General features: G+C 67.3%; 1 protein-coding gene across 3 annotated transcripts in view; it reads right to left on the bottom strand.

The window, feature by feature from the left end:
* Nucleotides 1–13,376, bottom strand: part of NACC2 (NACC family member 2) — a 69,274-nt gene that overhangs the window by 27,971 nt on the left and 27,927 nt on the right. For 2 of the 3 annotated variants that reach the window (XM_057725106.1, XM_057725107.1), the window contains exon 2: nt 1,035–1,974. In XM_057725106.1, the coding sequence (XP_057581089.1) occupies nt 1,035–1,911 (877 nt within the window). In that variant the 5' untranslated portion in view covers nt 1,912–1,974. Of the gene's footprint in view, nt 1–1,034; nt 1,975–3,128; nt 3,360–13,376 lie in introns of those variants that run through there. The other variant, XM_057725105.1, reaches the window with a different exon arrangement.

The following is a 13,376-nucleotide window of genomic DNA, read 5'->3' as shown; positions in this document are numbered from 1 at the left end:
GGAGTGGAAGGGGGGAGGGAGAGGAGCGGCGGCAGCAGGGGAGGAAAGAGTCCCCAGACTGCCCCTTGGGGCCCCCGCTCCGGGATGTTACTTCCCACTGACACCATGCATCCGGGCCAGTCACTGGACACGGGCCCCGCATGCAAATCAGGGCAGGCAGCGGGCCCAGGCACACAGCCAGTTTTCGGGGAACACGGAAGGCAGGGGGACACCCGACTCGGGGCCTGAACTACAGGACCCTCCATCCAGCAAATCCTGAACCATCTCTGCGACCGTGATGCATTTTACAGTCAACACCAGGCATCTCAAATCACGGCACGTCGGCTTTACAGATCCGAAGTGCAGGAGTGCCTCTCCTCCTCCCCAAATAAGCTGAGGGGCAACTCATTCAGTTCAACAGGCACTCTCTGGCCTGTCCAGTGGTGCTGGCCCCAGGAAGACAGCCGGGACTGGGAGGTGTCCAAGGGACTCTCTGGCCTCACTGAATCAGAGGGAAGGCAAAAGCACAGGGGTGGGAAGAGGGCTGAGGTCAAAGATAGCAAAGGTGGGCCTGCTAGGGCACTTCACCAGCAGGGACACTGAGGCCTCGAGCAGGTGAGTGACCAGCCTGGGTCACACAGTGCCCTGTGAGCCCGCAGGCAGGTCCCTGGTCCACTGAGGCCCTCCGTCTCTTCATCGATCCAGTGAAAGCCAGGGCCCCGTCCCACATGCTACGCTACGGCTGAACTTTCCCAGGATCAAGTTTAAAATCTTCAGCTAAGGCCCTGCAACACGGACCCAGGTCCTGCTCCTGCCCCGGGTGTCAGCTCCTGCCAGCCCGTCCGCTCTAGGCTGGGGACTGTCCCCACACACCTGCAGCACAGTGGCCGCCCTGAGCGATCCCGGCTCCCAAACATGCCCGTCTTCCCGCCAGGCTGTGAGTGCCACGGGGTAAGGCCAGGCTGGCCTCGGTGCCCACACAGGAGGTGCCTAGAGGTCTGCCCGGGCCCGTAGCCACCACGGGGGCGTGGGGCCAGGCCCCCAGCCCGCGTTACCTGCATAGCTGCCCGTGGCCTTGATGTACATCTGGCCGTACTGCTCCTCCACCATGGTGTCGTAGGCCTCGTCATCCTCCTCGTCCTCCTCGTTGTGGTAGGAGGTGGGGCTGTCGGTGGTGGGCAGGCTGCTGGCCCCCGGGCTGGTCCGCTCCCCCTGGGAGTACGGCGCCTGCTGGATGCTGGGGATGAGGGTGGCCAGGCTGGGCACCCCGTAGTAGGAGACCCGGGGCAGCTTGAGAGGGGCCGCGCCCGCCGCCCCCGCTGCCCCTGTCACGCCGTCCCGGGGCCCCGAGTCCAGCGGGCGCTTGGGGGCCAGGCCCGGGCCGGCGGCCAGCGGCAGCTCCACGGCCTCGTGCTTGACGCGGGTCAGCAGCGGGATGGGCACGGAGGGGGACACGGCGTAGGGCGGCGCGGCGGCGGCCGGCGGCAGCTGGTTGCAGGGGCTCTGGGGCTCGGAGCTGGCGTCCTCGATCATGGCGGTCTGCGAGTCGCAGTGGGGCGAGCTCACCTTGAACATGAGGTCCGTGCCGCGCTCCACGATGTGCTGGATCTGCAGGAAGCCGGCCGTGTACATGACCACGAGCTGCTCGCTGGCCGCCATGGTCAGCCTGCCCGTGTAGCAGAAGGACAGGATCTGCTGGAAGCAGGCGGGCGGCACCGTGCCGGGCAGCTCGAAGGCGCTCTTGCTGTTGCCGCTGAAGAGGTCGCGGAAGTAGAGGCTGCTGGCGGCCAGGACGGCCCGGTGGGCCTTGAAGGCCTGGCCCTTGACCACGATGGACACATCGCAGTAGAGGCCCAGCAGGCGCTGCTCGTTGAGGCAGCCGAGCACGGTGTTCCCGAAGTTGGGTATCTCGATGTGCAGCATCTGCGACATGGCGGGCGGGCGCGGCGCGGGGGCCTCAGACTCTCAGCGCGGCAGCCGCCGGGCGGGGCACATCTGCGGGAGAGGGGACGCGGGGCGCCTTGGTCAGGGCCGGGCCCGGGATGCCCGGCGGCCACGACGAGCCGCGCACCGGGTCCCGCTGCGGACCCGGCCGACAGCGGGGGGCCGGCCGCCCCGTCAGCGCCGCCCGGGACACCGGAAGCCCCTGCCGGGTGCCCGGCCAGGTGGGGAGGGCCCCCCGCGCCAGCCCGGGCAGCTCCCAGAGGCCGCCCAGGAGAGCGCACGGGGCCTCGGGGCCGGGAGACAGCCCGTCCCGGCGGGAGTGGCGGGCGGAGAGGCCTGCAGGCGGCGGACGGGCAGGAGGACGGGGCCCGGGCGGCCCCAGCGCGGCGCCGGCGGGGTGAGGGCGGCGGGCCCACGTCCCCGCGCAACTCTGCGCCCAGGAAAAAGTTAGCAGCAGAGGCGCCCCTGGCCGCAGGCCCCCCGGGAGGGGCCCGAGCGCAGAGCGAGGGGCAGGGCCCCGTGAGGGGGGTCTCGCGGGGCGGGGGGGTGTCTCTGGGAGCCTTTGCTTTCGGTTTGCTTTTCCCCGTCTCCCTGAGAGCGGCCGCGCAGAGGGCCCGCCGGGCTCGGGGTTGGGGGGGGGGGTCCTGCCCCGCCAGAGGCTCAGCCGCCCCCTCGGCCTCGGGAGGAGCGCGGGCGCCCAGCCCTCCGGGCACGGGGTACCTCGGGCCAGGGGCTCCCGCCGCCGGCTCGCGCCCCGGCCGCCAGCCCGGGAGTTGGGAGTCTGTCGCAGCCCCACCTGCGCGCCCTCCCGGCCCCCAGCTCCGACGCCGGCCAAGCCCGGCCGGCCCGCTCCCGGCTCCGCTGACGAGAGGGGTCCCGGGGAGACCGGGAGGGGTCCGGGGACGGGGCTCCCGCGTGCGGACCCGGTGCCCGGCTCAGAGGAGGGGGCCGGGCCGGCCGGCCGGAGGCGGCGCCGGGCCAACTCCGCGCAGCCGGCGCCCGTACAAAGGGCCGCTCCGTCCCGCGGGAGCAAAGTGCGGGCGGCCGCAGAGGCGCCAGGCGGCCGGCGCAAGGAGGGCGGAGCGCCGGCCCGGCCACCGGCCGGAGGTGGGCAGGTGGGCGGCCGCTGGGGGAGGGCCCGCCGCGCCCCCGCTGCGGAGAAGTTGCCGGCCTGGCCGTGCGCCGGCGGCGGGGGGGAGACCTACCTTCGGCCGCTGCCGCCGTGGCCCCGGCACTGCCCGCTCAGGCTGGCAGGGGCAGGCTGGCCCGCACGCCGGCCGCCCGCGGCCGCCAGCTGCTCCGGGAATGCAGCAAACGGAGCGGGAGCCCTTGGGGTGGGGAGGGCGAGAGGAGCCGGGAGAGGAGGGGGAGGGGAGGAGGGGGACGGGGAGTCGGCGCTGCGCTGGGCCGAGGCTCAGCTGCACCCAGCCCGGCTCTCCGGGGCAGCGCACAGCATCTAAATGAAGAGGCCGGATGCAGACGGACATTCAGGCAGCTCTCGGGAATGAATAGCCGCCTTTGATTTGGGAGCCGAAGTAAATGCCAGCTCCCAGCCCCGGCTTTAAAAACAGTGGAGTGTTGGTGCCAGAGGAATGCACGGCTCTGGCTGTTGGTACAAGACAGACTTTTGATGACTCACTGCAATGCAAACAAAGATGGCAGAAATACTGTACTGTGCGTGCAGAGACGCTCCGTGGTACCACGGCAACTGAGACAGCCTGGAGATTTACAGCGCAGGTTTGCATATGAATTACCCAGTAAACTGCCACCCTGCCATCCAGCACAGCCCGAGTGTCAAAGCATTTAAACTATTCCAAACAGTCTGCAGGGCTGGCACAGCCGCCTAACGCGTCCTGGGCGGGCAGGGGCCCGCCTGGGGCCGGCGAGGGGCGCGGGAGGCCAGGGGGTTGGGGCACACAGGGCAGGAGCCGGCTGAGTGGTGGGGAGCCCAGCACGGGAAGGAACGAGGGAGGTGAGAAAATGAGGCAGAGAGAGGAGACAGCAAGGGGCTAGGGAGGGAGAGGGCCAGCGTCCCTTCCCCCCAGCACCCCGCAGGGTCCCCCTCCCCCCCTTCTTGGCGTTCCAGCGCAGCGGGTCCAATTAGTCCGACCCCAGCACCCTCATCCCACTTGCCCAGGTAGTCACCTGTCCCCCAAGCCCCTGCCAGTGCAGCTCTCTTAAAGAAGTACAACTTTGCGATTGTAACTGGGGCCAGGCCCGTGGTGGCCACCAACCAGGAGCCCCCGAAGGACCAGCCCTGGTCCCTGATGGACCTGCCCTGAGAGGTGGCAGCAAAGGCACCGCCTCCAGATGACCCGTGCAGCCGAGCTACGGTGCAGGGCCTGCAGCGTCCACCGTCTATGAGCCTTTCCTAGGCAGAGGCGGCTGTGCTGTGCGCACGGCCTGTTCTGCTCTAGAGGACAGAGCCTCATTCCCGGCTCAAGCCCCCACCTGCTGGATGGCGTGGGCCCTGGCGCAAACCACTGGCCTGCCCAGCCTCGGTTTCCCTACCTGCCACCCACTGTGGCAGCCTGCAGGAAGGGGCAGGGTGGAGACTGGAGGTGGCCAAGCAGGGTCTGGTCCCCGCAGCGCCCAGCATGGCCGCCATCAGGTGACGCAGGGGCAGGGAGGCGGAGAGCGGGGCACAGGCAGCACCCCCCCGCTGTCCCCTCCGAGGCATCCAGAGAGAGAGCCATCTGGCACCTCCCCATTCACACACCGCGGTCTCGGCTTCGGCCTCCGAGACCAGATACAAAGCCGCTGAATGGAGAGCGGGAAGAAGTCCAGGTGTGGGGAAGCCGCCCAGCGGGCAGCGGCCGGCAGAGGCGGCTTTGTGCCTCCCGCCCGGGGCCGTGACGACTCGCCGGGCGATGGCAACGCAGGCCTGCACGGGGAGCGTCTACAGAAACGGCCCCCCTCGGCGCCTGGGGACCCGGAGCTGTGTGGGGCGAAAGCGCGGGCTCGGCTGGGCTCCCCCGGCTCGAGGCCCACGCGGGGCGGCCGCCATCTCGGCGCCAGCTGGGCTTCCTGTCCTGGCTCGGCCTCGGCCGCTGGGGCACCGAGCGACGGCCCTTCCGCACGGCGCTCTCGGGTCCACATGGACGCCAGTGTCTGCACACCTCCCCTCACACCCGCCGGGGAGCCCCGCCAGACCCCCACACTGGGCTGTGTCGTCCTGGTGGTCCCTACTTCGTGGGCCCCAGGAGAAGCCCACTGGCCCCAAGATGAGGGGCTGGGGCCTCGGGTGAGGGCTGTGGGCACAGCCCCATGTGCCCGCCCAGCCACAGAGGGGGGCAGACTGGGCACAGGCGGAGCCACTGTGGGGAAACAGGGACACTCAGAGGCCAAAGGACAGCGGCACCCATGATGCATAAGGAAGAGCAGGGCCAACCCTGGCCTGGGGCCAGGACACCCAGGCCTCCACTGCCCTCCACGCCCTCTCCCCTCCGCTGTGCTGCTCCCAGACCCCTGCCCAGAGCAGACCTGCTGCCTTCAGCCCCTGCTTCTCTGTCACCTCTGCTGGGACGTCCACCAGGTGCCACACGGGAGCTTGCTGAGGCTGGGGCGGGTCTGCCACACGTCTGACGGGCATTTAACCCTATGGTGGGCACAGCCAGGGAGGGCCTCAAGATAGAGGCCGTGCAGCCCAGAAACAACACAGCGCAGTGGGGAGGGCCCCCAGCAGGGCCTCTTCACCCACCGGTGGGGACCCCCTGGAGAGCAAGGTGGGGTCTCCTGAGCCAGATGGGGGCTCCTGTGCCAAGAGGGAGGAGAGGTGACCCAGCCTGGCCGGGGAGGGCAGAGGCGGCAACGGTGCCCTGTGCACGGGCCCCCAGAGGGTCCCAACTGCCCAGGGCTGGGCAGGGAGCAGCCAGGTTCTGAGCTGAGAGCAGGGGACAGCGCGACGCCTGCAGAGCTGGCCCTTCCAAGAGCGGGTCCTCAGTTCCGCTGGGCACGACCCCACACGCCAGGCCCAGCGCCGGCCACCTCCAGGGCAGGACCTGTGGCCTCCAGCAGAAGACTCCACGTCTGAGATGCCCGCCTGGGACGGGGGTCAGGGTCACCCTCCGATGGTGACCACAGGGTCGAGGCCGGTGATGTTACTGGGAAAGTGCTGGGCTGGAGCCTGGTGCTCGCGAGGCCTGTGAGCTGCGCCGCGGCGTCGCTCCCGCCGTGACCCCGCCTGCCGGGGCCCCGCGCTCCAACGGCCAGACCACTCACCCTGCGACCGGACCCTGCTGCCCCCGGAAGGGGCCGGAGCCGCCTGGTCCCCAGGGAGGGGACAAGCAGGCCTGTTGTTGCCGTGTCCTCAGGCCACCTGTGTGGGCCAGGGCGACGCCCCACGCCCAGCCGGGACAGCCCAGCACGCTGGTTTCAGGTTGCTTTCTTAGAGGCCTTGGCCGGAGCGAGAACAAAGCTGAACTTTAGGAGAAAAGAATAAAATAAAGGCTTGGTTTACACACCCCGGCCGTGAAAGCAGGACGCGCCGAGGGCCAATCTGCGGGCAGTGGCCGGAGGGGAGAGGGGCTGGGGGCCTGCCCCGGCCTCCCCCTGCCCCGGCCTCCCCCTGCCCAGCCCCACTCGACCTCCTTCCCCTTGTGTGCCTCCGCTTCCCACCCCCGCACACAAGCAGCACCACCTATCCCGTTTCCCTCCACGCAAGACTCCTGTGCCGTCCACCCAGGGAGGTCCTGAAGAGCCGGAAGGGACAGCCGAGATCCTATCTTTGTTCATTCTGGCCATCCTCAAAGCCACTGCACCACGGAACCCTCCCCCCATGATGCCCTTCAGAATGGAACCCACTTTGGGAAACCCCTGCCGACGCCATAAAGCCAGAGTCCAGCCCTGCAGCTGTGCCAGCCTCAGGGGAGCCCCGCTCCACACAGACTCCGGGACCCCCCAGGAACTGGGGGGGTCCCTTCTCTGGACCCTCGCTCAGGGACGGCTGGGACCCAGGCCTGGGACCGTGGGCTGGGACCGTGGGCTGTCCACCAGCACGCCCCCCGCCCCTGCAGGCAGCACACCCACAGGCGGACGAGACAGGGATGCGGGGGTCGGGCCCCCAGAGGGCAGACGCGCGGGCACACGGGGGCCGAGGGAGCGTCCGGGGCAGGGGTGTTGAGTCCAGCAGGGCCACCCTGCTGCCCCGCCCCCCCACACCCGCCCCAGATCCCACGGAGCCTCGGACCGCGGCGCAGCCGAGGAACGTGGTGCTTAATTTCTGCAGGATCACTACCAGCAAGGGAAAGGGAGGCGAGATAAATTAAATTAAATTAAATTATTTTGCAGGATTTAATTTTACCAATCTAATAAGAGGTCTGGACCTCGGCAAACACATAGCCGTTAAACACACCCACCGCCAGGGAAGGAGGGGCAGGTGTGCCAGGGAACACTCTGGCAGCAGAGGAAGGAGCCCCTCTCGCCCCCAGCCCCCAGCCCCAGCTGGGGGCCCATCCCCGTGGCAGCCCCACTGCCCAGCTGCCAAGCCCTGCCATCTCAGAGCCTCAGGAGAAGCCGGCCTGGCGGGAGGGACACCTCCTGAGAGGCGGGGCCCTCCGGGGTCGGGGCCGGGCCCCAGCGGCCACACCCCCCAGGACCGTGTCCTGCAGGGAGGCTAGTAGGTTACTGAGTCAGCACGCACACACGTGGACACACCGAGCATCAGGAATACCGCCCAGGCTGCCACATCGGAGGCTGTCAAGGTGGGGGGGATCCACTCTGTACAGCGGCCGGCAGAGGAATGGCCTTGCTTTCCGATCTCAGCACAGGCTCTGGTTACCAGCCTCTCACGCACCCATCGTGCGCCCCCTCCGCAGTCCCCAGTTGAGCTCTGCTCCTCAGAGGGGCAAGGGGGACGTGACCCGGGGGCAGACCCTTCGGAGGTCCGGGTGCTTGTCTGAAGCAAGGCTGCCCGGCTTGGGCGTGCCAGGCCCCCTGAGAGCTGGGCGAGGCACCAGCCAGTTTGAGCCTCAGGTTCGCATTAAACTTTTAACACATCACCACGCAGGGCTGGGGCCGGGCTGCTAGTGGAAGGACCCAGGCAGGGAAGCAGGGCTCCAGGGTGGGGTCTTAGCTGCCAGGAGCCCCTCCCCACGGTCCCCACTTGTGTGCTCACCTCCCAGCCCCGCTGCCTCCAGGTGGGTGCCGACGGGGGGGCTGAAGCACCCAGAGGCTGAGCTTCCCGCCCAGGCCTCTGGGCGGGACGACACCCATCGCCACCTGCCCCAGCTTCCTGCTTTCAACACCTGCCAACCACGGGCAGCTGAGGTCGTCAAGAGGGCGGGGACGGACTCCGCTGGACAGAGGGGCGCTGAGGCCTGGACTGGCCCTGGACCCCCAGGACCAGGACTCTGCTGCAGAGAGGCGAATCCCACTTCAGCCTCTGCTCCTGGCTGTCCTGGAGTCCCTCATGCCCCGGGGAGGGGGCGCACAGGCCTCTGAAACCTCAGGGTCACGCGGGTCCCCCCAGCTCACCGCGCCCTGGCCTGACAGGCAGAGGCGAGAGGCCTCCTGTGTTCGGCTGGGCACCTGGGCAGCCTCCACCCAGACCACAGCCTGCACCGGCATCAGGCATGAAAGCTGGTTTTAGCTGCACTAACAAATGTTTGCCTGGAAGCTTTTTTTTTTTTTTTTTCTTTCAAGCAGAGAAGGGCAGCCTTCCAGAATCTGCAAATTCAAAAATGTGCTTATCAGCCCGTCCCCTGCTGCCCCAAGGAGAGAGCCACAGAGGCAGGGCTGGTCCTCAGGGAGACGGAGCACACACACAGGCTCCCTGCCGGCCCTCCAGACGGCACCCCCAGCCCCCCGAGGGCCCAGGGCACCGGGCAGGGCACCCACAGCAGGCCCCATCAGCCACACAGGCCGCAGGACCGCGGCGGGGCGGGGCGGAGGCTGGGTGGACACCCTAGCAGATGGGAGAGCAGGCCGTGCGTCACGGCACGTGGCCCATGCGGTGGGCTCTGACCAGGGTCCAGCCCAGGGGCCTGGGTGGCCCGCTGATCCCTGTGCGGGGGGACCATGCTGCTGGGGCCCCTTCCGACGTGCCACGCCCCACCCCTACCCCCAGGAGGGATGGCCTGCCACCGCCTGCCAGCCTCCGCCCCTCCGCTCAGAACTGTCAACTCTGTGCGGGTAGGGGGTCGGGAGCCAACAAACAGGGCGTGAACCCGAAGGAACTGCAGCAGCCGGCCCGGCGGGAGGGCAGTGGCCCCCGTGAGCCCACCCGTCCATCCTGTACCCACCACGTCCCCGGACGCGCCATCAAACAGTTCCAGAGGCTTGCGAAGAATTAAGCAGTGTTGTGAACAGAGCCGGCAATCTCTCTCACCCGCATTTGTAATTTAAATACTGTAAGCTTGAAGAGTGTCCCCCTCGGGCATCATTTAATAACTTAAAAAGCCAGCTCTGCGCCGGCAGCCGGCACCCTCCTCCTCCCTCGTGGGCTGAAGCGGGGTCTCCCCCGGCATCCAGGCTGGGGGGCACGCGGGCCGGCGCGGAGAGCAGGGCAGCGCCCCCGGAGCCGGACCCCCCTCCGCCTCGCAGGGCCTTGCTGTCTCCTCCTGGGGCCCGCGGGGCCGGGCCGCAGGAGGAGGGGGCGCGTGCCAGGCCGGCCAGTCACCCCCTCATTAACGCCGGCGCCTCTGCACACACTCCCGTCTTTAATATTCACAGCTCTCTTCATCTGCATATCTGCCATAAATAGTCGAGGTAAGACACAAAGCTCCTCTGCATTTCTAATTATGCTTAAAAATCTAATGTAAATCAGACCAACACAGAAATACTAAGTCAGCCGCTGGGGGGGCGGCAATGACGCTGAGACGGGCGACAGAGCACCAGCCCCCACGCCACGCTCCCGGCACGGGGGCCGCTGGCGGCCGGGGCCCAGGGCCCCTGGCCTGGAGCTGGGCGGAGGGGCCCCGGGCCACGCCCTCGCCAGCCCTGAAGAAAGAGACGGGTGTGGGCAGGGGAAACGCCCGCGGTGCCTCAGGGACCCGGCCACCCCTCCTCCGGGGCCGGCCCGCCTGTCCCACCTTCTCCCGAGGGGCTCCCGGCACCTGGGGACACGCAGCCACCCCCCCCCACACACACCCAGGGGCCCAGTTCCCGGGCTCTCCAGAGGAACCTGAGTCCACGGCAAAGGGGAATCGGAGCACACGGGCCGCCCTCCCAGGCACGCCCACTCTGGGGGTGGGATCCGGCAGGCAGGGATGGAGGGCAGAGCGCCAAGCCACTGAAGGGCCGTGGGGACAGCAGTGGACGTGGCAGGGGGCCCCCGACCCCCGAGGGGGCTGCAGCCCTGCCTGGCCTCGGCTCTGCCCTCTGGGCCCAGTCCCCCTCCCTGGAGGAGACGCAGTATAGGGGCTCCAGGCCACTCAGAGCCCGACACAGCACCACCCCCCATGGGTGGGCACCAGAGGGGCACCGGGACCCCGGTGTGTGGCTGTGACACCAGATTTAGGGTCCCTGTGGGCTGAGTTGCAGCTGGGACGGTAGGGGCACCGGGGGGCCAAGTCGCCGCCCGGGGAGCCCAGGAGGTGCAGAGCCAACAGCAGGTGACCCGACCTCCTTCAGAGCACGCATCTGCCTCCCTCCCCTCAAACACACGCCAACACCCCCAGCCCCCGCCTTCCCAGGCAGCCCCGAACACGCACGCTCAGCACACGCCCGGCCCAGCTGCGGTCCTGGACCCCCACATGCAGCCTGGATTCGGGGCCCCTGGGCTGGCGCACCCCTGCGCAACCTGGGGTGCAGCGGTCGGGCCCCCAGAGGGACCCGTGGGAGGCACAGGTCCACGCGACACAGGGGTTACCCCACTCTGCCTTTAGAGCCGCAGAGATGCCTGCTGCCCGCATCTGCCTGGCATCATGCCCAGACCTATTTTTAAGCCCGTTTACTAGAAATCCCACAAATTAAAGGAAACACGGATAATGCAGTAAGAATCCTGGGGGCTGAATAAAAGCTACACAGAACTGTCCTCGTGCTCCAGCGTGAGAAGCTCAACCACAAAACCAGATCTCCCCAGAGCGCCCGCGCGACGCGGCAGGTCCCGGGTGAGAAGGAAAGTCCACCCGCGCCCCGGGATCGGAGGCACGGGCCACGGCCGACAGCAGGGCCATAAAAGGCAATTATGGTATGAAAAAATAAAGACCATAAATACAAACACCCAACTTTACGGCCTGGGAATGCCGATCGCCGGCGGCTGCTGACTGCACGTCGGGTGGTGCGTTCTTTCCAGGAGGTGGGTCCAGGCTGCAGACAGCACCCCGCTCCCCTCCTCACCCAGGTGGCTCCTCTGGGGGGCAGGCTGGGGGCACCAAGCGGGGACTGGGGTCCTCCCTCCCAGAAGCTGCCCACGGCCACAGCTCCGTGGCTTCCACCCCGCCCCACGTGTCACGTGGTTTCCCAGACAATCCAGGAGGGGCTATGGAGACCCAGACCCCCAGAAACCAAGACGCAGGGAGGGACCAGCCAACTGGGTTTGCCCAGGAATGAGGGGGCTCCGTGCACACCCCAGGAAGGGCCAGGCCCCCCAGGACAAGCTGGTTGGCGGAGATGAGGGGTTGAAAGGCCTCACATGTGGTCCCCGAGGGTCAGGCTCAGGCCTCCTGGTCTCCAAGGTCGAGGGCCGTCCTGCAGGCTCATCAATGCCTTAAGGTGTGGTCAGGACAGAGGACAAATGGCCAGGACAAAAAAGCACCAAAGATGCAGCTGGGTGGGCACCAAGCCCCTACAGACCCTCAGGAGCCCCAGGGCAGGTCCTCCCCAGCCCTCCCCTGCCTGTTCTACCTGCCAGGTATCCAGGTATCCGCTCTCCAGCCGCCTCTTCACCAGAACCTTCCCCTCTGCATCCTGAAGCCCACCAGCTCCAGACACAGCTGGGCATCCTGAGAGACTGGGGGTCAGGGGGTCTGTACAGGTGGAAGGGGAGCCAGGGATGGGGAGGTGCGTGAGTGTGTGTGCGTGTGAGAGAGAGAGAGGGGGAGAGACACGTCCTCGGATCCCCTGGCCTGAGGTCACACTGTTCATCCTGAGTTGTCACAGGGTGGGGACAAGGCCCACCGGTCCCACCACATTCTAGGATGGAACAGACCTTCCCCTCGGGGGCTTGGGGAGAGGAAGCCACGCCGGGTGGGCCAGCTCCACCCCAGGCCTGCTCCCCTGATGGCCCTGGAGGTCCAGGAAGCCGCGGCCACATCCTGCCAGATGCTGGGTGGTCTTCTGCTGCCTGGTGGGGTGGGTGGGGGGTGCTCCCGGTACACCAGGCACACGGAAGTGGGTCGCGTGCGCCCCCAGCCACCGGGGCCACAGCGGGCCCTGCAACCGACACCCCCACGTACTGGGAACACCTGACTCGGATGCTGCCCCCGCCCCGCGGAGCCCGAGGCTGACCTGGCCACCGAGGCGGCAACCGGGAACTCAACCCACAGGAGAGGTCCCTGCAGCAGCTGCTCCAGCCAGACCACCACGGCCCCCGGCCTCCACACCACCAGGTCGGGAAAGGCCGGGTGGAGAGGCTCTGGCCGCCCCGGGAAGGGCTGGCAGCCGGGTGGGGGGCGAGCTCGCGGGACACATGAACCAATTCCAGGTGGACAGGCGACCGCTCAGAGATTATCAAAAACTTGGAAATTAAGCAAAATATCAACTGACTGACCCTTCACCATCACAGGGGCCGCCCAGGGGACTGTCTGAGGACGAGGACCACCCTTCCGCTCGCACTCCGCCCAGGTGCTGTCCAGTTACGTGCACACTCATTCGTTGTTTTGTCCAAGATAGATGCAAGGATTTCTCTCCATAGAAAAGACACCCCAAAGGTTACAGATTTTGCCCTGCAGGACATTAGCCGGTTTGGGGTCGGGCCTGGCAGGTCCAGGACATCCCTCCCCAGGGGCCCACGCTGCCGGCTCCTTCACGTGGCGGTAGACAGAGCCCCGACACACACTCTCTCTCTATCTGTACGAGCGTCCTGTTCACAACCTTTAGACAACTACACGTGACAGGTGCCCAGGTGGACTCACCTGCAGAAGCAGGTCAAGCTGGTTGGTGGCAAAGTCAGTCAGTCCGCGTGCATCCTAACGTGTGGTTTGGGCCACGTCCCTCTTCTGCAGCGAGGACCAGGGATAAGCAGTTACTGGGACCACTAGGCTGGTCTCAGCCACGCTGCCCAGAGCACCCCAAGGGGACGGCTGCAACTGGGGGCTGACTCTGACCACGGGGAGACTCTGTAGGAAGGATGACAGGGTCCTGTCTGTCCCCACCGGTCACCTGTTTGTCTATTTGTCAATCAAGGAAATAGCTCATGTCCCCTGCAAAGGAAAACATCTCTCGGAGACGTGGAAAAAGCCATGTTCCGTGTTTGTTTCTGACCCACGGCTGAAGCGGTGGGTTCCCCGTGTCTAGACTCAAGGGAAGCCCTATCCTCACATTGGGGGTGGAATTTTTTCCTCCCTCTGCAG

This window comes from Hippopotamus amphibius, chromosome 2, assembly GCF_030028045.1.
Source record: "Hippopotamus amphibius kiboko isolate mHipAmp2 chromosome 2, mHipAmp2.hap2, whole genome shotgun sequence".
In the NCBI taxonomy this organism is placed as follows: Eukaryota; Metazoa; Chordata; class Mammalia; order Artiodactyla; family Hippopotamidae; genus Hippopotamus; species Hippopotamus amphibius.
This window is presented reverse-complemented; position numbering and strand designations above follow the sequence as displayed.